Source organism: Paralichthys olivaceus, chromosome 7, assembly GCF_024713975.1.
Source record: "Paralichthys olivaceus isolate ysfri-2021 chromosome 7, ASM2471397v2, whole genome shotgun sequence".
Taxonomy (NCBI): Eukaryota; Metazoa; Chordata; class Actinopteri; order Pleuronectiformes; family Paralichthyidae; genus Paralichthys; species Paralichthys olivaceus.
The window spans coordinates 17,577,471-17,600,769 of record NC_091099.1 but is presented as its reverse complement, the minus strand read 5'-3'; the positions used below and the strand labels follow the sequence as shown (position 1 = coordinate 17,600,769).

General features: G+C 40.5%; 3 protein-coding genes across 3 annotated transcripts; all 3 read right to left on the bottom strand.

Moving 5' to 3' along the window:
- Window positions 1–18: 18 nt before the first annotated feature.
- Window positions 19–5,498, bottom strand: LOC109624600 (shaker-related potassium channel tsha2-like). The gene has a single exon (XM_020079399.2). The coding sequence runs from the start codon at window positions 4,524–4,526 to the stop codon at window positions 3,084–3,086; it is 1,443 nt and encodes a 480-aa protein (XP_019934958.2). The 5' UTR covers window positions 4,527–5,498; the 3' UTR covers window positions 19–3,083.
- A 10,583-nt stretch (window positions 5,499–16,081) lies between these two features.
- LOC138410806 (galanin receptor 2b) lies at window positions 16,082–17,006 on the bottom strand. Its single transcript, XM_069528185.1, is given in 2 exon segments — window positions 16,082–16,666; window positions 16,668–17,006. Coding segments are annotated over 2 exon segments (924 nt in total).
- Window positions 17,007–20,228: 3,222 nt separating this feature from the next.
- LOC109624601 (parathyroid hormone-related protein-like) lies at window positions 20,229–22,099 on the bottom strand. Its single transcript, XM_020079400.2, has 3 exons — window positions 21,678–22,099; window positions 21,367–21,485; window positions 20,229–20,877 (listed from the first exon to the last, which is right to left on the bottom strand). Exons 1-3 carry the CDS (start codon window positions 21,768–21,770, stop codon window positions 20,481–20,483), a joined length of 609 nt encoding a protein of 202 aa, XP_019934959.1. The 5' UTR covers window positions 21,771–22,099; the 3' UTR covers window positions 20,229–20,480.
- Window positions 22,100–23,299: the final 1,200 nt, after the last annotated feature.

Genomic DNA, 23,299 nt, shown 5'->3' with positions numbered 1-23,299 from the left:
AAAGGGTAACAAGCTTGTGCTCAAGTGCCTTTAGAGAACTGAACCAAGTGCAATACAATCGTAACTGTGCAATATCATCATGTGCAATGTTATTATGTGCAATTTAACTGAGCACACAAACCCATATGTGTTAATATACTACATTTCATACTATGAATTCTTTATGAATCTATTTAATACACAATAATGTGTCTATACTTGTCTCTGAGTTATGTTATACCATTTGTACAACTGGGATACTTAATTGTACTCCATGCAACGACAATGGGTTTAAAATGGTCCACGTTGCGTCTGCAGGTCAGCTTGTCTGTGCAGGTCTGTGCTCATGTCCAGGATCTTTATACTTTATGATGCTGACTAAGTAATCACATCCTCTCAGCCATTAACCTGCTACATTTGGCCCCAGAAGACACATTTTGCAAGGAATGTGACAAATACTGATGTTTATGTTTTTGACTTAAAGCCATGAAGCCATAGGAAACGAGTGAAAATAGATTAAGTCACATAAATGGTGGTTTAGAATGTACTTTCTCAGGCCATGGATACAAACCACAATATTAAACCCTGTCACCTGTTCTAATACTGTGAGTTGGAATTTACTAGATGATCCTCTGCAGAGGCCGGATCACTTTCAGCACCACGGACAGCGCAGATTATTGGTTCGCCTCAGGAAACCACAATTGGGTAAAACTTGAGAACATACTCACATTACAACAGTCAAAATAAAATCATGGCAGTGTTTGGTTTGTCAGGGCCTTATGACACTGAGCTGAACTAACTCAGAACAAATGTCTGACTTACTAAAAAAAGACCTTTCAGATCAAATCAGGTGATCAGACCTCTATCTTATTGGTTGAAATGTGCCTCCTCCATTCATCACAATGACATTTTATTAACCTAATTGCTTTTGTGGCAAGACGACCCTTCCTCTGACACCAATGAGCACCAACAGAGGTATAGAGCAGTGAATTGAACTAATCACTGTGCATGGATTTGAAGTTCTAACATCAATGACTTGCTGTTTCTGAATCCGTTTTATTGCGATCATGAAAAAATAACGAGGGGTATGTTCTCTGATCCATAATTTATTTATAAAAAGAATTAAGTTAAGTTCACATACATCTTTAAATTAGAAAAATAAATATTTTATTACATCTAAAATTCACAATGCATGTACGTCATGCAGACATTGCACTATAATGCTCTTGTTGTTTACAGCGGGCTGCAATGTAAGCTGAATGATTGTAACAACACAGAAGCAAGTTGCGGTTCCAACTTTGCATTGTAAGCTGCATAAGAAAAGAGGAAGTTCAGAAGTTTTACAAAACAACATTATGTACACAATTTACAGCTACAAAAAGAGCGTGGTCATTTATAAAGCCTACACAAAAGAATGTATTTTTTTCTATGGCTAATACACAAAATGTCCACTGCGGCAGACTAAACTTTCCCCAAGCGTTTCCACCATGAGGTCTCTGTAGGCTACATCACTGGCAATGCAAGAATAATCCATGAGAAAATGATCCAGTATTTTGGAGGAGAAAAGAATGCCCCACTAGTATTTTAAGCGAACAACGAGCTTCACTTAATCGTCTCTTGCCTCCTGTAAGCAGAAAACAAAACTCACTATGTTGGCATTGGGAGGTGAGAGAAAGCAATCAGGTATCTGAGCTTAGATCACCATCACAAGCATCTGAATACATACTGTGTCAAAGAGCATGGCCTCAGGAGGCTTAAGCCAAATTCCGAACAGGCAAGCTGCAACAGAGCAAAGATATTCAAGCCTATGTCTTAATTTTGCACTCTGAGGTTCCTGAGCTGTCTGCAGGGATGTGTTTCATCCACAGAGTGGCGCTCAGAGCTCATTTATTTTGACCACTGGCTACACATTACAAGCTCCAAGAAAAAAAAAATTGGGCTGCAGATGATGTAGTATTTTTAGACATGTGAGACTTGTTATTTTTAGAGGAAATCGATCATGTAATAACGAGATATTTGTCTTTTTATTATGGGACATTGGTGTTGTCATGAAAAACAGACCTTAAACCTGAACACAGTATCCTGAGTGTTAGAGCCTTGGTTAAGGCAACAATCTGCAAGTTGAACAGATGCAAACAACCTAATATAAGAAGGTTTCTATCAGAAATCTAAGCGGTTTTACTCATTTGACCGCCTCATACTTAAGTGCAAAGTAGGTTTTCATAGTTCCCATTATGTCGGGACGCCATGCTGCGTAATAGCAGAAGCTACTTGTGTTTATGTACAATGACACGTTGGGCACGAATATATCGGAGGCTTGAACGCAGCTGGACAAGAGTGTTGAACAAGTGCCAGTGTGCTCGTGCACATAGCAGCAGCCAACTATCCACAGTGCGCACGGCTCAAACCCCGACACACTCTGACATGTGGCCAACATGAACCCAAACTCTGTGGTGAAGTATTCTTTTTTCGGTTAATGGACATGTGTCTTAGTTCGCCATGTGCTCCAGTGTGGAGAGATGGATGCCTTGTGCGTCATTGGCACGTTTACGCACGCCTGATCTGCCCTCTCCGACTCTTTTCAATACTCTGGGATTATTAGAAAATAGATAATGCTATTTTCTCAACAATATATGAATAAATTGTAGCTCATATTGAAATGTCTTTATGGGTAAACAAATAACAAAACACCTGCCCCTGACACGTATGGAGCCGTGTGTTTTCTCGGATGGCTCTATGTTACTGCTGCAGACCCAGTTCAAATAATCCTTGTGTTTAATTGCGTGTCTCATGAGTTCCCACATGTTTTTATTTAAGGTTTCCCGAGTACAATATTAAAGTCCACAGCTTCTCTCTGCATGTTTCCAATAGTCTCTCCAATATGAGAAAATGTGAGAAGTGGAGGAATGATTTTCTCATTTGGTGAATTAAGATAACGTGAATTCCTGATGTTGGTGGTATTTGCAAAAACTAATATCTGAGGCCCCACGTTTGGAGACCACTGTAGACAGCATGCGTAAAAGCACCTGCAGCATCCGCCGTGGAGAAGCATTGACTGCGTGTCCACTGGAAGATAACTCACCAGGAAAAAAAACACATCTTCTTTATACATCTGTCAGTTTCCCTGTGTATGTCTCAAGTGGATTTATCTTTGGATATTTCGGAGGGTCCAGGTCGTCGCTCTCCTGAAAGGACTCAGGTTTGGAGAGCGACTGGATACTTTTGTTTGAATCACACTCAACAAATGAGGGCTGTTGCTGTTGCCCACAAGTCACGTGCACGTACTGAGTGTTTTCCTCCTCCTCGTTTTCTCTGTGATAGAAATAATTGAAATTGGACACTATGACTGGGACGGGTAAAGCTATAGTGAGTACTCCAGCGATTGCGCACAAAGATCCAACGAATTTCCCCCAAATGGTGGAGGGACACATGTCTCCATAACCAACCGTGGTCATTGTCACCACAGCCCACCAGAACGCATCAGGTATACTGGAAAATCCAGAATCGGGGTCTTCTGCCTCTGCAAAATAAACTGAACTGGAGAATAAGACCACACCGATGAGAAGGAAGAATATGAGCAGCCCCAGCTCCCTGAGGCTGGCGTGGAGCGTCTGGCCGAGGATCTGGAGGCCCTTGGAGTGCCGGGAGAGTTTAAAAATCCTGAAAACACGGACCAGACGGATGACCCTTAGTATGGCCAGGGACGCGGCCTGTTGACTGCTGCCCTGATGCTCTGCGAGATCCAGGCCCAGGGTGATGAAGTACGGAGCTATGGCCACGACATCGATGAGGTTCATGAGGTTTTTAAAGAAAGCTGCTTTGCTGGGACACGAGAGGAACCTCATGGTGAATTCAAAAGAGAACCACACGATGCAAAGTGTCTCAACCATGAAAAAGGGGTCTGTGAATGGGCTGGTCGCTTTACCCTGTGCGCTTTCATTCACCGTGTTGCTGTTGTCCGGCTGCGGAGGGACGTCTCTGAACTCGGGTAGTGTCTCCAAGCAGAATATAACAATGGATATTAAAATAACCATAACTGACACGATGGCAATTATCCGTGCAGGTCCTGAACTCTCCGGATACTCGAAGAGGAGCCACAACTGGCGCTGGAACTCGTTGTTGGGCAGCGTCTGGTCCTCCTCCCTCGCCAAGCCCTCGTCCTCTCGGAAAAGGTCCACGGCCTCTTCCTCGAGTTCATAAAACTTGATTTCCTCCAGGAAAATGTCCACAGGTACGCTCACGGGCCTCCGCAGCCGCCCGCCCGACTGGTAATAATAAAGGATGGCGTCGAAGCTCGGCCTGTTCCTGTCAAAGAAGTACTCGTTTCTCAGCGGGTCGAAGAAGCGCATCCTCTTGCGCGGGTCTCCCAGGAGCGTGGCCGGGAAGCGGGAGAGGGTCTTTAGCTGCGTCTCGAAGCGCAGACCTGAGATGTTGATGAACACCCTCTCGCTGCACTCCTGGTCCGCCGGCTCCAAGTCGGCAGCATCTTGCAACAAAGGAGTAACGACCACAGTCTCGTCGTGGTTCTCCTGGGACACCACAGTCATCTTTTTACCCCTCCGAGGGTAAACCCGCCACTCACCTCCTCGGTGTCTCCCTCTTGCCCTTTAGCCCGTGCGTCCTCACGTCTCTCTTTCTCATGCAGCCGCCCCAGATTCAGTTTTTTTTTTTTTTTTTTGCTCCTCAGAGTCTGTCGATAATCCAAAATTGTTGCTCCGTTGTTGATTTACACCGTCCTTTTGTCAGATTAGTGCCTCTGAACTGTCAACTTTCAATGGTGCAGACAGATCTCCACTTGCATAAGCAATACCGATGGCTGGAGATGGCTATCATATTCACACCATTTTAAACTCCAGAGCCCTCCCCAAGTTGGAAGACCAGATGACACTTGCTGCTGCTGCTGTCCCTCTCACACTCACTCACTGTTGCACTGCAGTGATTTCCAAGTAAACATGTCACCTTACAAGTCTGTTATTTTAAATCAAATTTAAGTTATTAATACTTAAAATATAATATGCTTTCAAAAAGTCCTTAATCCTTGTTTTGTCCAGGGAGAGTTCAAATATGTTTTCAGATCCAGTGTCTGCTCAGAAATGAAGTGTCTTACCCTGCAGGTCCCTCATTCATGAAATCATGGGGCTATTCTCGTCACAAGGGGAACCTCCTCGCCCGGGTCTACTTTGGGTCACAGCCCACAGTTTTAGAAACAGCACAAGAGAAAAGGACAAACAGATTGAGCTTGTTCAGCATATATTTTGGTTCTTTTCCTGCGTATCAAATGTATCTTGATATAAATAAGATGAAATGACTTTAGTGCTCTGAGGCTCAGAGCAGCGTGTCACCAGGGGCCCTCCTGGACCTGGCCAGTGGAAACTGCTGGTTTGACTGACACTTGAGTAGCCAGAGAGGATGGTGTCTTCAGGAAGCCTCAGCCAAAATAACATTCACTGTTCATCGCACTTAAAGGGATCAATTGTACAACTTGGAACACGTGGACCCCCATAAGACAAGTGACCTAGCTTTGGGGTCACAGAGGTGTAAAAAAAAAAAAAAACAGCTGCAAGTACTTGTAGTCGTATATTCAGACTTCAAGTGTCAACTTTTCGTCACATTAGAGTTTAATTATTCTTCTTCTCTTAAAGATTAAATGCTAAGATGTTTAAATGATGTGGCCCCAATGTGCAGGGTCAAGTTATATGTGTGCCGCAGCATTGTGGTCTTTTTATAGGCCAGTTTTTTCCACTTTCGTTGCCTTCATAAAGCTGTAGGCTATCACTTATGTCAGTCACGTCAGTTGTAGACACAGGAGAACAACAATAATAGCACAGGGGTGCTAATCAGTGTTACTAAAACCAACTTGGACGGTTTGCGTTATTACACAAACAAGGGCGATCATTGGTGAGAAGAACCTGCCATCACAAACTTTCGAACAAGCACTGGGTCTCAGAGGAGCACATTTTTATGGTCTTTCCATTACTGAACAAAGGGTTGGATTTCAGAGTCAAGTGTCAGTGTCAGGACACGGTGCCGCCTGCTGCTAATTTTTTAGCATATAGCAAATGACTGTCTGGGTCAAACCAAGGTGTCAGGCCTTGACTGTAACCAAGGAAACAAACAATAATAAACAAGCTGTGGAATGGACATGTGACTCTCATACATCAGTCAAAGTTAAAGAAAGGAATATAACATGGCATGATCTACATTAGCCTCCCTCTGTCACCTCTAGTTATTATCTATCTTAAATTCAGTAGTATTTTAATCTCATCGTTGTATTTACAACAGCATTATTTCAGCACAATATTCACATCATCTCATTTGATTATTTAACAGAATTGCAATATTTACTATTTTGAATACTCTGCTGCCAAGTGCACGTTTCCACCATCTATCCATTTCTCTTGAGATGTACAGTACATGCACACCTAAACAGTGACCGCATGTACCGAGACGTAGCCTGGGAGACACATGCCATAAAAGCCTGCAGGGTGCATGAATGCTGACAGCGAGGAACCTCCCATCGTTATTAATGGCTCGACCTATGAATGCAGGAGACCCCCATGGTAACAAGACCCCGTGCGTTCACTCACAGCTAGGAAACGTCTGCTTTCTCATCATTCTTCAGAACGAGAGAAATGCTGTCATCTCAACTGACACTGATTTAATATCTGATTTAATCTTGGTTTCATCTGCAGAACTTTTTAATGTGTGATTAATAATGTTATTTTTATATTTTCATATGTTTGCCTTTACTTGATTGCTCTGTTTTTACTTATGTAGTGTCCTTGAGTATTTTTAAAAGCTCGATATACTTAAATTATATTATTATCATTATCTTCGTTTATTGTTATTCATTGCGTTATTTTAACAATAAACTCTCCCCTCAGTTAAGACGTCTCTGTCACAGTAGCATGATGAAATCAATAACATAACTATTTATAACATGCCAATTGTTCTAATAATAAACAGTTATCACAGTGCTTAGATATTCATAAACACATAAACTCTATATCTTTAAAACCAGCCAATGTTTATTAATTTTTATCATGGAAAAATTGCCATTATATCTACAAAATACTAAGTTATATTATAAAAATAGAAATAATCCTAATAATAAATAATTATCCCAATGTTGTGATATCCATAATGACAATAACCTTAACCCTAACCCTATTTTATGATGAAAGACATCCATTGACTGTATGATATACTGGTTAATAACTCATAATATTAATAAAATAATTTGTTTAAATATATTCTAATAATTCTAAATTCTAATCATTATCCTAATTAGATATTTTGAAACACATTAACTATATTTGTTAAGAAGCAGCCAGTATGTATGAACATTTTCATTAACTGCACTTCATCCTCTCAAACTTATCTTTGTCTAAATATAAACAGGATGAGGTTCCCTCCCAACCCATTACAGACGTGAGGTAATCACACGACCAACTTGTGTCGGCGTCTCCCTTTGGCTTTCACCTCCTCCAGATCCCCAGGCCAAGTATTTACAAAGTGTGTGTGTATAACTGCAAGTGTGTATCCGGCATTGTTATTAGTGTGATTGGTGAATGAATGCATGTGCATATCAGGTTTGTGTAAAGAGTGTGTTATAAGTTGAGACAGGTTGGTTTTTTTTTAAAGGTCAGTCACACTAGTCAACAGCTTCTTCAGATCACATCATTCTAGTGCCAACTACTCTGCTCGAAATGAAATAGGGGGTAAGTGACCCAGTCTGAGGTGCACTCCGGTGATGACAGCGTGTCAGACACTGGAGTCTTTTGAGATTAAGTTTAATCTGGCAGGTCTCTGATTCAAGATGCTTCACATAGATTTTCAAAATGCAACATTTTCATGAACAATCACTTAAAATAAGTCAAATAAAATTTTTACCAAAAGCCAGAGTTCGGTTTGATCGATTGGCCAAGAACAGACAGGATTAGTTAATTGATTACAATTGATGATAATGATGTGTATATTTGACAGTTTGAAAGCTGCATTAATTATTTAAACTGATAGTCATTTTCTTTTCTAAGTGTGTAGCCTACATCAACAAATGTTTTTAAATGAGTCCTTATATTTGGTAGATTTGTCTTTATACCTTGACACATACATTTTTGAGCCTTGCCAGAGATGTGTGTATATATGTGTTTTCTGTATTGCAGCTTTATTAACTGACTGATAAATTCAATAATACAAATATGTTTGCAATAAGCTAAGCTTATATCACCTTTGGTAGAGTCCAGCTTAACTGAATACCTAGATGTGTTTTGACCTCAAATGATCGATACCGAAGATCTTTGCTCACAGTGATAGTGAGTCAGTGAAACGGTGACAAAGTCTGTAGATCACAGTTTACCTTGTAGTCTCGGTGAGGAGTGTGTGCAGCTGCAACTAATTAATAGTGTGAAAGTTTTGTCCTAATGGAGTTTAAGCTGTGTTTATGCCGTCCCCCGCTGCCCGCTCTGCACACGGTCTCCTCACCCAGAGGTGTCTGAACTCAGGGCTTCCACTCTTGAAAGCAGACACTTCCCGGGTTTTGATAGCCACCAATTTTAGCCCGCTGTCATCTTAACTTGAAGTTCATGCTCTTGCTGATAGGTAACAAGGCATGCAGCAAGAGATGAAACTGGATACCTCTGATCCGGAGGGCAGGGTTCCTTGGAATTACCTCCCATCCCACTCCTCCCTCGGATTATCATTTCACCCCTTGATCAAGCCTTTCCCTTTTTTAGTAGACTGCGTCGTCCGCCATCCAGGCCAGGGGCAGTTGCAGGGGGATCAGTTCACAGAGGAGCCACACGTGGGTTATAAATCAAGGATTACTTCAAAGGTCTCAAAGTTTCATTTTGTCAATAACGTTGTTCATGTGATTCAATGACGTGCGGGTGACTTTTACAGATTGGCAGGCAGAGCCGGAGAACCAACCCCCTGTGTAAAAATGAATATCAACTGATCTTCATAGTCAAGTGCAGTTTGACAAGCACACGTTTCTATACCTACAGCTGATCAGCAGTTAAATCACAGGATTGTCCACGACGCACATGTGCAAACGTCTAAAAAGCCACGCCCACAAAAATGGCAGGAATGTTAGCTGGTAGTCAACCTAGCTTCCAGAGATAGTAGTCTACTGTTGCCACAAGGGGGCACTACATTTAAAGATGAATGCAAATATCAGCAACAACAAATCTTTTATTGGACAGAACCATAGATTGTGTACAGAAACAGATGTTAAGAGAGATATCTCTTCCTCTCAGGTGGAACCTGTCAAACACTTAATGCTGTATTGTTTTGACATCAGGCCACTGACTGTGTTGGCGTTTGGTTGAACAGACACCACCACCATCACAACTGAGTTTCTGTTGACTTCTATCAGAATCAAGCTAATGTGTGTGGGTTGATTCCACCTGTTATTCAAAAGAAAAATAATAGCATATTCCAGGGGTTAACTCTCCACACTGAGATTTTCATCCATTTCAGCAGTTACTGTAAGAAATGGAAACAGTTGCAATTTTAACAAAGTTATGACTCAATTACATGTCTGTTATGGTGTTAACAAGAAAAGGTAATGTTGATTTGACCTGCCTCTCATTTGAGTTTCTCTTTCCTAGGCCAGATTTTGCTGCTATAGGCCAAAGTAACCACCCACTATTTATAAGCACTCTTGATGTCTAAGAACAGTTCAACTTACAATCTGGTCACCCGCTTGATGTCATATATATACTGTATATATGCAATTCGACTTTGCTGGACTGAAAAAATCCCTGTTCAACAACCCACCCAGCAAACACACAGCTTTACAAGTTCAGCCAGAGAATCTCAGAGAGGATAATTATAAAATATCTGCTGACACTGGTTCTTGCAGGTAGAGTTCTCTGCTTCATTCCTGACTGTTTTTCATTCTTGGCAAGAATTTGAAGACTTTACAGCCAAATTATGAAAAAAAAAAACATTCTGACTGTAAAAACAATTTCAAAAATCATTTGAATATGTGCAGGTTTTCCACTTTCTGATTATTTTCTTTATAGTAAGAGTCATATTGACACTAGCTTTTACAAGGCCTCACTTGTTCTTTAAGCTCAGTTTACTCAGTGTTAACTTCAATGTTTTTTTGTGTGTCACCTGCCATGTCTCCACATGTTACAGTGAGTTCTACAACGTAAACAGACTATTGAACCGTGATATTAGGTCAGGCTGAGGCTGGTGCCGACCATCTGGTCAGCAAATTGCTGCCATGTGTCTGATAGCGTTTCTCGATGCCTGGGCTTCCTTGATATACTTTTACCTTGAGCCTACTTATAAATACATCTCTCTCTACGTCCATGTGCTCACAAACAAGGCCGATGCAAACCACATAGGCCTATTTTCTGTAAAATGTTTTGCAGCCTACTTAAATTCTAACAAGACAGTTTGTTTTTGAACACAGACGATATATGGATTCCTTATGCAACTTGCTGCTAAACTGGTTTTAAGATGATGACAGCACACACTGACGTGATCTAAATATGGAGGATGCTGTTTCTTCATCCTTCAACCTATTTTCATGCAACGGTTATCTTCCATATGCCCCCTACATTACAGTCATCATGCAAAGAAAAGAAATAAAAAGTTTTCGGGAATATTTGAGATGTAGCTGTAATGTGTTTAATGGTTCATTTGCAGTCTATGTTCCTCTGGAGAGATCATGCGCCTCCACTGCCGTGAATATAGCCCAATAAAGTAGGCCCATAGATCTGCATTAAGAATTTATACTCATGTTTGTGTCTGTATAGAAGCTGTATTTTCATCTTTCACCATAGCTGTAATTTAATCCAGCTCAAGAGCAATCCTCTGCCGTGGAACCTCAGAGGCTCCTATAAATAAACAGGCAACGCTCCTTCAACACTTGCCTATATGGCACATGGAATGATTAGCTCATGGCAGGAGCCCTCTGATCTTACAGTGTGTAGCCACAACTATTTTCTGTCAGCTATGTGCATTGCTTAACTCTTGGAGTGTGTCAAGAATGTGGTCTCCAGGGAATTCACAAAATTTTGTCAGCCATACTGAATGTTGGCCTTATATAGATTATTTAATGAATGTTGCTGTTGCGGGATAATTTGGGACCTTACTTGCAAGATATTTTAAATGAATTACAATAAGAACACCAGCTTGTAATTGCAGTGTAATTGCAATTGCTTTGAATTGCAGTTGAGCGGAAGTATAAAGTGGTGCAATATGGAAATACTCAAGTGCACAATCCTCAAATATAATAGTACTTAAATATTCTGCCATTGGCTTTTAGTTGGCATGGCTAACGGTTAACCTAACAGATACAGGCCGAAATGATTCAAATGTCTGGTCATCTAATTTTTCTATTTCTATGTTTCCAAGAACTCCAGAGAAGAATATCTGGGTCTTTACATGTCATTCTGGATTTTCTACATTAGCCATTTGTCCTTTGTCGTTTTGTGTTTTGTCTTGTAGCAGTAAGTAGCTTGTCTGAACTTGAATGCTGAAGCCATACATAATGTCTTCTGGACGAATGAAGAACCGTGCGTTTTCTTAATTTGCAGCGCAGTGTCTCTCTCTGCCACTGTAGGTAGTTAAGGTGGGCTAGTTTTGAGTCATACAAACATGTATTGTGTATACATGATATGATACAGAATGTTTTAGATTTAGTGGTTATAGAAAGGATAACCGTACCTCTGATATCCATACATCCGCTTTTTAGGTTTTATGTTATGTTAAATCAGTGCTTTTGTCTGTACATCCACAAATAGATAGAGCCAACGGGAACTGCCAATATAATTCGGCGCACAGAAATAATTATATGCTTTAAAAATTGTTGTAGTCCTCAGCTCAACTCACTGAATCCACACCATCAACAGAACAATTATATTTAATGATATCAAGAGTCTCTGGAGTACAAGAGTCAAACCAGGAAACACTGAAGGTCACCGGGAAACACTGGGAAAGTTACGGTAATCATCTCACGCCAATGGAACTACTGAACGTTATGTAGCAGCCAAATAGTGTGCCAAAGAGTTTCCTAGCTTTTCTTTGACTACAATTTACTAATGGTGTTGAGCTAACAGTGTTAAGCCAACAGCAACAATTAGCTTTAGCCTCTAGTGCCAAACACTGCTGCATGTACCGAATGACATTGAAAAAAAGAGAGAGAGCTGGGTAATGTCAGTGCAGTCCTTTGTGGATGAAATGTTTTGTGAACAGCTCTCCACCATGACTTTTTTCAGATTTTAGAATATTCATTTGTTGGAATATTAGTTTTGAAATTCAAATCCAGATTATTGCAGCTTTGGTTTAAAGTTTTAAGATGCTTCATTGCACCACTGCTAATTGTATTTGAAATATGTGGAATAAAATATGAGAATATTTGCACCTTTCATTGACTTTTGATGACTGAAACTATGAATCTTTAAACATTTAATGTCTTAAGAATATTTTCTGATAAATATCCCATTGACTTACTGATCAATTTCAATTTGTTCCCACCATGTGTGCATCATCAGTGACTTGATTAACACAAACAGTACTTAATATATAATATACTGTATATCCATAGACATATGTTTAATGCACATATATATATATATATATATATATATATATATATACACACGTAGAAATAGACAAATCGATAATTGTGTCTTTGTAATCAGTGGAGCACAATTTTCTGAGTCACCATGTCCAAAGGACGGACACTTTTACAAAGACTTAAACTTAAAATCGATATTAGATCTATAAAACTCAAACGTTTACTTTCTTTATTGAGAAAGTCCATTATTGGGATGTAAACAGATTGTACACTCCTGCTGATCAAGGATAATATCTAATTAAGTATGGTGGCTGCCATCCTCATCATCTTGATTATTTTCGATCTGTGAGAAAAGGCTGCTTCATGTAGTGGATGCATCGAGAAGGCCACAGGGTAATTGAATTACATTCTGGCAGGAGCTACAGTGTAGATGTTCTAAACATTAAAGTAATTTTTATTTTGTGTCATATCTGGGTTTTGTGACTCAGCATTATCGTTGGCCAACACTGACTTAAGGATCCTTTTAGTACAATTCTCTTAATGAACATGCTGACTTGAGAAACTTTTGTTGTGTGACATCCACAAAGTATTTTGCATTTGATATAAACATGCTACAGTTAGTAGAAAATGCTGTTATACCATCACCTTAAAATTCCCTGCACATGAATCAGAACAACAAAGTGCCGCAAAATGTTTGATAGGATGAAAACACAGAAATCTTTTTCTGCAAAGTTTGTCACACAAGTGTCACAGAAATCACACATAAGTTCAGTGACAATGATTTAGTCAAAAATGAAAGAGCAGCAAGAGCATAAAGGTGACGGTGAAGATAAAGTATCATATGATTACTTGTTTAATATCAACCGATTATCATTTGAGATAAAAAGATAAACTTACTTAAAGCTCCAGTGTGTAAGATTTAGGTGAAAGGATCTATTGGCAGAAATTTAATGTAGAATAATCCTCATGATGTTTTCAATAGTTCATTTCGTTTAAATTGTACAAATTGTATTTTTCTTTACCCCAGAAAAGGCCCTTTATATTTAAATACTTTATATTTACATCAAGTGGACCCTCTCTACAGAGGCCGCCATGTTTTTTACATTAGTCCAGACTGAACAAACTAAACACCTTTTGAGTTTTTATGACAACTGAAGCTACCACAGGTTCTTTTTCATGTTTGTAAGGAGAGGGTGAGGTGAGGGGTGTTCAGCTGCAACATGCAACGTCAACACAAGATATCATTAAATTCTACACACTGTAACTTTAAATATTTGCTTCTCCAATGCTAACATAAATTGTATGTTATCAAATCCTCAGAAGATAATAGAGCCCTGCTTGATTGATTTTCAGTGAAGAGCAGGAAGAGAGGAGCACATGAGAGCAAGGTTCAAAATAAATGAACTGTGATCAGGTAGGGTGGAAAATCACAGGGCTGTAACCTGCCACATGAGATCTATCAGAATCCAAGGTGATGTTTTACAGTCTTGTTTTGTCAGCACAAATTTTCATGTGGATTGAAAAGCATTGGTCTGCCCACAAACACCAGTTTCTGGGAACTGTTAGTGGCCTCTAATGATAATGTAGTAGAACTGTCATGCGCTAATAGATATAGTGAAAGTGTGTGTTGAGCTTTAACAGTACAATTCAACCAATATATTGTTGATAAAAGCACATAATTAACACTAGACAACTCAGATGAGGTGTCAGAAAAAACATTACATTTACAGTATTTATGAGACTAATATTTGTATAGTTTTTTCTTTTGTGTCATTTGCTTTGTTCAGAGGCCACAGATCGATCTATTCACTCTGAAGTTTACATTGAGCGAGATAGAGGAGCCAGAGGGGAGCATGTGTGCTTTATTACTTCACCATATCAACATGCTGATGACCGCTCTGTACGAGTCCGGCCAGCTGCCCTTGCTGTACACTAAGGAGAAGGCCAAAAGTCAGGGGGCGACAGAGGGAGGGGTGGGTGGTCTCCTATTACTGCAGTGGCCGCCAGAACTCAGCCAACCTTGTTATTCCCTTTCTGAATCCCTCTGCTTTCTGTATGACTTCACACCTGCTAGGCAGCTCCCCACTTACACCTCACCTCTACAAACTTTACACCTACAGGTGTGGGTTTATCTGTGTGTGCTGTGAGTTTGTGTTACTGTAATTACCCCCCCCCCCCCCCAATGGATAGCCAAGAGCTCATGGGGATTAAGCTAATTTTTAAAGGAGCAGTGATCACTAAAACAGTTTGTCATTTCTCAGTTTTTCATTTGACTCGATAAACAGTGATCAACCCACGATTTGAATATTTCACATGCAACTTTTTCTCATATTTTATCGATGATTCATTTATTAATCACTAAATAATACAAAAAAAGAGAAAGTGTTAAACCAAATTTACCTCTAAAGAATAATCCAATAACATCTGAAATTAGAAGAGAGCAGGCACAGCTCATTAACGGAAAATAACACTCTTATATTTCGTAAATTACAGTTATGACTCCCACAGTTCCTGCATTGGAATCATACATTTGTCTGATTGGTCGTCACCATGTCTTAATATGTATGCTTTTAGTTGCTCTATGGCGTTCACTCCAGGCAGAATTATCATCACAACAAAACGGACCAATCCAGTATATTTTTCCAAGTGATTTTTAGCAATTTGAATAATAAATAAACTTTGCATGAATGCCCTGAATATGCACTGAAACAATAATAATCAAATGGTTAGAGATCAAAACCTTGTAATTGCATCCAGTGTCAGTTACTGAGTCATCCACTTTGATGACTTACTTAAACAACATAAACCGGCGGTTCTTCATTCCTAGTTATGTGGTGTCATACTAGTGCATCATGCCGTGTAGCTCATGCCGTGTAGCTCATATTTTATGGCCACCCTCTGCCAAAGCAGCAAAACCTGCTGAATGATTTGTTGCATCTTGGAAGAATGACGGCCCTGTGACAGTTTATTTGTCATATGAGCAGGTGTGATGGACGAAACACGGATCTATTCAGTGTTTAAATTGCAAATATTTTTGAAAGGAAGTTCCCCCTCACCACATTTTAGCCAGAAAGTCATTCCAGCTCTTTATAAACCTCTGTAAAAAATACATGTTTTGAAAGGCAGTTTAATGTTTTCTGTGTCTTGTTTCCACTGTTCCAAAAACGTACCAAACTGTGACCTCAAAACCGTGATTTTTCTTCACCTTTACATCCCGAGTAAATGTAAACACTGCTGGACAGAGCAATGACAAGAAACAAAGCTATAAGACTTTAAAATGTTGTGTTAATTTCATGTGCTGCCCTGAAGCTTCAAGTGAATTATTATATTTTTCAAACAATAGAAATCCTCAGCATTAATCAGACGGTCATTATATTGTTCAAGTTCTGCATTACAGTGAACTTACTTAGTTTCCCTAAAAATATGTTTCTAACGTTTTGATAATTCCTGCTACATATTGCAGAGAATAGTCAATGTCTTCATAAAAGTAATAAAAAAACCACCAATTTCATTGTTCACAAAAGGAAAAGTGTCCCTGATGATGTACAAACAAATGAGCTGGTTTTAAAAACTGTCTGTGGTGATGCTGACGACCTGCGGCTGCACTCTGTTCTTGTTACGACTGAAGAGCCAGGCTGCCCTCCTGTGGCGGTAGCGCTTAGAAAGCAGCACATAGAGCACAGGGTTGACACAGGGGTGCAGGTATTGGAGCACAGTACAGATAAAGTAGAACATCTCCCAAGCCTGTCCATGACGATACAGCCCCATGTATACACAGAGCTCCAGCACGTAACCAGGCAGCCAGCACACTGAGAAGGTGGCAGCAGCCAAAAACACCAGGACGGAGGCTCTGCGGGTGTTCCTGGCACTGGACACTGACATTACAGGGCTCTTGTGGAGGAAAAGACCCAGGCGGACATAGTTGAAGGCAATAACCAGCATTGGAACAAAGTAGTAAAGTACGAACTGGCTTAGGACCACTTGGTAGTGGTGCTCATGAATGGTTGGAAGGCAGAAGGAGGAGGTTGCCAGGCCCGGGCTCAAGCTCTCTTTGGTGGCAAACATTCGCAGTGGCAGGCTGATGAAGAAGCTGAGGGCCCAGACCAAGACAAACATGAGAATGACCAGGTCCATGTTGGGTGGCTGATATTGGGTTGGTGATAATCATGGCACGGGTCATAGAGACGGCACACAGCGAATAGGTGCTGGCCGCCAGGCTAAAAGCGAGCAGGAACTGGTAGACCTTGCATGACGTGTCGCCCAGAGGCCAGGAGTGGCTGACAACAGAGTGCAGGGTGAAGGGGATGAGCAGGAGGGTGAGGAAGTCGGCCAGAGTCATGCTGAGGAGGAGGATGTCAAGGCGGTTCTTACGCAGAGTGTTGTACTTAGCAAACAGGGAAAAGACCAGCAGGTTGGCACAGAGCCCGATGCCCAGGATCACTCCACAGGTACAGGCAAAGATCAGCCCATAGGTATTAGGGATAGCCATTTTATCTGCAGCTTTACATCACCTTTTTGAGGGGGAAAAATGAATTACTATTCATTGTCTTTATTTGCTTGATGATTTATTTAACAGGCACAGTGCACTTGTTGTTAGCTGTACTTGTGTTAGCCAAGAGGCTTTTCATCTAGTCCCTGAACAGATGTTACCCAAATGAAACATAAAAACGTATCACATTGTAACTGCTAATTCAATCATTTCTAAGCATAAGGTAATACTCATGTAAATGAAACATTCAGGACACAATTGTATGACATTGACAGGTGCTATTTAAAACATGCAACATCGCCTGATATTAAACCTAACAAATTTGTCTAGCTTTGTCTTTGGGTTGTGGATTGTTAATCTGACAGAGGAAAACATGTGACATGATCTTGAATTACACAATATCATTAAATGCTGTGCAAGGCAAACATTATAACAATATCTTTATAAACAAAATTATTTTTGATTGTTATTCTGACTCAATTTGCAGCTTTTTTTTAGCTATATTGTATAATTAGAAATAAATTAATAGCATTATTAAAACGCACCACTTCTATTATTTTGACAAACTCACCCTGTCTTTAATCAAAGCATTGTCTTCTAGCTCATGTTGTTGAGTGGACTATCTTCATAGTGTAAACAGGAGTGTCCTCTCTGGTGTCCATCCTGTTAAACTGGACTGAAGCAGGGAGAGGTGGCAGCCTCTCAGGGCTCATTACAAAGTGTGATTACTGAATGTGGAGGGAGGAAAGGCAAACATCACTCGCGTCAAATCGATTCTGGTTGACTAAGTTTAAAGAGAAACGGCCTCTCGTCTGATGCTGAGACAACTGTGACATGCATCACACCCTCAGTGGAAATAGTTTATGAAATCAACATCCCTATCCTTCGCTCACATTGAGTACCGATGGGCCTCCTTTCATGCACAGGGAAACCCTTCCATCCAGGATGCAGCGGCGTCTCCTTGATCAGTCCAATAAAAATGCATGCAATTTCACTCGACTGGCTACCAATGGCCACCCAAATCAAATTCCAGTCACTCATACTTGCCTGTACAGACTGACCTCTGGGTCTGCAACCATGTACTTCAACCCAGTCATACATGTGTAATGCTCCATCTCAGCCGCTGCGTTCCTGTAAGTAACATTGTTTCACCACCCCTACACACGAGGCAGTCATAGTCCAGACTGTTCTTGTTTGTGGTTCCCCAGTTGTGGAAGGAACTACTTAATCATTTTTTCCTCGCCAAATAAAAAGACAGAATCGTGAGGCACATAGGGCACAAGGAGGTGCTCAGAAACGCAAAAGCAGCGAGCAAAAAACTTTACTTTCAATAAAAACAATCACAGAAATATTTAATTTCATAAAAATAAGCTGTGTAAGCTGTGACCTTTGCAAATATGGCACTTCATGAACATAGTAAGGATGATTCATTGCTGCACCATGGCATCATTATTTCATTGGCAGTATTGTTTTGTGTTGTTATTGAAAAATATTTTTGGCCTGGCAGCCTGTAAGTCATTATAGGAGCAACCTGATCCACCTGAGCTCATCTCTCCTGAGAGCACCTCCTCTCTCAACACCCTAACATTCCTTACTTGCACTTGCTGTACACTTCTCTACCTGATCTCCTGAACTTTGCCATATTGAATAGATTCAGTGTAAGTTTTTACTTCAGTGTTTCTACTGTACTGAAGCTTTAGCGTTGCTCTCAGTTGTTTGGCACGTTGGATAAAAGCATCTGCCAAATGAGTAAATGAAATAAAAGTTGATCATGCTCCACAGATTAAAAATTCCGTCCATTGATTACGTTCTGTGTTCCTCCCCTGCTCTGAAGATATTAATGTCTCTGTCCGTTGTTGGATTGATTTCTTCGGTGTGAGCTGCAGGCTCCTGGCGGCAGCTTTATCAGGCTTTCCACAGCATTTATGATTATGTCAGCTAATGGCCTATGGTGTACACTGCTGCTCTTAGCACAGGATATAGCAGACGCTGATGCATTTGCTAACCCCTCCATTACCAGTTTCTGTGCCATCCAGTCGGCAGCTGTTAAAAATGCCACATGTTCTCAAGTGGGACATTAACAGCTTCTCTGTGTTCTGCTTGTGCCAAGTCAACAAAAACATTTTTTTTTTGCAACCTGTTCAAATAAGGTTAAAGGTCCTGATAAAAAAACAAGACAGGAGCATGAAGACTAAAGGAGGTTGACTTGCTCAAAGACACTTCAGCAGTGAAAGATACTTCGTGTCAGGCTTATGGTCATTTCTCCCCCTTGTTGCTCTATAGTTATTGTTGATTTATTGGTTCTAGCCCCCCCCCCCCCCCCGCTACCCTTTAAGGCTAAGGGTAATAAATATTGAATGGATGGACTAACAGGGAACTACCACTCAAATTTTGGATGAAGGACGACAAGTTACACCTGAGACAACCCATGCTTAAAATATGCACTCATGGGGAAAATAAGTTTTTTACTTGTCATAAATGATTAAGTGCATCACATTCATTTGACTGATGCTTTTTACCAACACTCATGCACCATCAATGATTGACTCTCTTTACCAGCTGAGCTACATCATATAAATGGTACGACTTAATGAGATAGGACTGGTAAACAAAGACACCACGAATCAAAAATATTTCTAATGGCTACATTTTTAATGTTTGAATAACTGGAAACATGTACAGTATGTTCTCAGTGCAAGTGAAGAACATGAAATGAATCTGACGGTCCCTGACTGCGGCTAATTCTATAAAAATATAAACTATGATGCAGAATGATGAGAATGGGTTTGATGAAGCATCCAATAAGTTACAAGTCCATGAGGGATTTAGGGTGGGAGAGGAAAGCACGTCCATCAAAACAGAAACATCAAATTAAAACGCAACCACAAAAGAACATTTACAGGATATAACTAAAGTGCATTATGGAATTTAGTCAGCAGCACCATGATACATTCACAAAATAAATACACACTTTCAAAGTGAAATAAATTATGTCAGAACAGTTCAAACAGATGTATTAAATGAACAGTTTGCAACTGTAAGTCCATGATAGTCAACAGAGCCAAACTAAAGTAGACCACTCAGCATCCAGATGTTTGAAGTTACATTATATTCAGGCAATAAATACTTCCTTCTATGCTCTACCTGTGCACACTCTTTAGAGATTATAACATACTGTGTGCTTTGTTTTGAATTTAATCAGGGTGAAAGAGGCGTGAAAATTATCCAAATAAATATGGACCTAAGAAGATGTGATGATGAAACTCCAGGCTGTATGAGATGAGATTGCTTTAAAATGGTACACAGATAGCAATATTATCATAAAAGCACAGCCCCGGGCCCCTTATATGACTGTGATGGAGTCCGCTGTGGTTCCAGTCTGTCAGACCTCAGTCCAGCTGGAGTAGTGTCAGTATCTTAGTGCAGTACCATATAAAGGCTAGTAGGAGTCTCTGAACCAAGGTACCGCATCCTTCATGGTTCCTTTGTTGTGACTGTGGTAGACCGTGCGCGTCTCCGCCTCTTGTCATTCTCCCTGCGCCGGCCTAACCTCACCTTTTTTTTCCGCTTTGTGGCCACTTTTAGTGGCTGGTCCTTATAAGCCAGTTCCTTGTTGGTCTCCTGGGGCAAGTTTGGGCCCTCTTTGTCCAGCCTGAATCTGTCAGGTAGGTTTTTGGTGGCCCCTGGGGGCTTTTGGTGTAGAGCATTCCCACTGAAGGTTTGGCTCGGTGTTCTACTTTGCACAGGCGGTGCTTGCTCATCGGCCGTGTGCACCTCCTCCAGCAGCTCCTGCAGCCACATTTGACGCTTGAACTCCTGCAAGGATCGGCCCTTGTCATGCATCAGCTGGGCGTGACTCACTGATCTCCTCCTTAAAACAAAAAAAGTAATGAGCACTATAAATGAGTTCAGTGATCTCTGTTCTCTAATTTCTGATTTCTCTTTGTTTGTCTGTAATATAAGTAATACAAATTTGTAATTTCTGAATTTGCCTATTTTGTATTTTTGTCCCTTGTTGTTATATCATGCCAGACTGTGGAGTTGAGTTTATGTGTGGAGCAGTTAGGCTTCATTAAAGCTCACAGTACAGTAGGTGGCAGCATTAACAAGTTTCTGAGAGCCATCAGGAGTCTGAGCTTAAGACCTTCAAAAAAGTCAGAGCTGAAACAGCAAAAAAAAAAAAACCTGTATGCTACTCAATCTATTCAGATCTGCTGTTTTGATTTCTAAATCAGGAAACAGGAATTTCTTTATCTATGCTTAAATAGCTGTTAAATATTCTTTCATTTTCACATTCCTTATTGCATGTCATTCATTTATTTTTTTATGCTTTTTAATATCAATGTTAAAAATAACTTACGTTCTGCTACTAAGTGCATCAACTGGTCTCCCATCAAGAGTCACTGGGGAGCACAGCAAGAACACAGCCAGACTCCACTGATGAAGCAGGACTATGGAGCACATCCTTAAGCCAAAGAGCTGAAGAAAACAAGTAACATTATATTAGTCACTTTTCTTAATAAAGCACATTTAATTAATCCAACTTTAATGAATGAATTGATACTTAATTATTTAGTCATTTAAAAGTTTATGTGGCTTGTGTGAAAATAACACACAAGCAGGTAAGATCTCTCAGGTGGCATAAACAGTTAATAAGAGAGTTGGACTTACGTGATGTAAATTGGTGCAGTGAAAATCCACTAAAAGCTCAGTCTGCGCGCTCTTTGGAGATGATCTTGATGCAAAAATCAATTTACAAACCATTCAGAAAAATTACCCAGCCAAATGCAATTTGGCCAGTTCAAAACTTGTGTCCAGATCCATTGGTGTGAAGACAGCCTGGGGAAATCCCCCCGTCAGTGTGCTCCATTCATTTGCCTCCCAACAGTGTGTGTTGAGCTATTTATTTCTCCTCAGCGTCCCAATTAAAACAGGGATAAAGATAGAAACCAGCAGCACATGAGCTGCAGAGCTGCAACTCCTCTCAGTCCTCAGCGGTAATCTCACGGGCTTGTTCAGTCCAGCACTGTGAGCGAGCCTGTGTGAGAGAGGCACTGAGAGAAAGCCAAACTCCTCTTTGGGTGAAGATGCAGGCACTACCTTCGCTTGTACCCATTAACTCCAGTCCCAACACCCTCCCCAAACTCCCAACCCTCGCCTCTCTTCCCCCAAACCCCTCACATACACCTGCTGTGACAAGAAGGTGGCGCCCACACTACATCCAATCCAACCTATAACAAAGAGCATATTAACCATGAGCTTGGACATTTTTTTGATTTGTAATCTATTTCAAATTGCTGCAGTGTCTACATGAAGTGTATGAATAACTCATGGAGGTCAGAAATGACAGGTGTGCACCAATGGAGGTAATCATTGGTTACCAAGCAGAGAGTGTACAGTATGAGGGGAGGGGCAGGGTTACTCCAAAGTAAACAGCCAGGCCTAACCACTTTCCCAGGGGAGAATGACCATAACCTCAGAGAAACCTAACCCACAGCGTCTCACTGCAGACCTTTCAGTTCACCTCCACTCTGCCTCAGCAAACCAGCTAACCACCAAATGGTTACAGTGGGCTCTGAGGTATCTCTGATATTCAGCTAATAAGGAAAGTGGAGAGCTTTGCATTGAGGCGGCCGTACACAATCCCGCGTTCACTGTATGTTCAGGCACTGAGCCCAGTATTTAAAGGGCCACTATGTAGGGTTTGGGGGATCTGTTGGCAGAAATAAAATAGAATTCATGGTTATGTTTTCATTAGTGTATAATCACTTGAAACTAAGAATTGTTGTGTTTTTGCTAGTTTAAAAAGACCCCTTTATATGGGGAGGGGCCTCTTCCACCATGTAGCACCACCATGTTTCTACAGTAGTGTAAATTCTTACAGGCGTGGAATGGAAGGGGTGAGAGGAAGGGCATTGGGTTGGTTGCAATCTGCAACCTCACCACTAGATGCCACTAAGTCCTATAAATAGGTAACGTAAAGCTTTCAGCTGTAAATGTAACATGTGCTAAAGGTCAGTGGTCTAATGTCAGAGGTGGCTCAGGAGCTACAAGTGAATGTATTTTTAGCATCATCACATTGATTGACAGAATACTACTTAACATTTGGAGTAGCATATGCAACAAAGGGATGTCATATTTTTCTATTTTATATTGTAAAGATTTACAGTTGAACATGGTTCATTTCTTCAAAAGGAAACTGAATTACCTCACTAGTAGTTTTGCATACATCCCATATAAAAAGGATTTTGTAAAATTTTCCTTTAAATTGTGATTTTAATCTGGCAGTTCTC

Bases quoted from the DNA above. Each gene is read 5' to 3' on its own strand.
- LOC109624600 (XM_020079399.2), bottom strand. From the start codon at position 4,526: ATGACTGTGGTGTCCCAGGAGAACCACGACGAGACTGTGGTCGTTACT.
- LOC109624601 (XM_020079400.2), bottom strand. From the start codon at position 21,770: ATGGTTTGTAAATTGATTTTTGCATCAAGATCATCTCCAAAGAGCGCG. The intron at 21,486-21,677 runs GTAAGTCCAACT...TGTTTTCTTCAG, and splicing joins ACTGCACCAATTTACATCAC to CTCTTTGGCTTAAGGATGTG. The intron at 20,878-21,366 runs GTAAGTTATTTT...TTTTGTTTTAAG, and splicing joins GATGCACTTAGTAGCAGAAC to GAGGAGATCAGTGAGTCACG.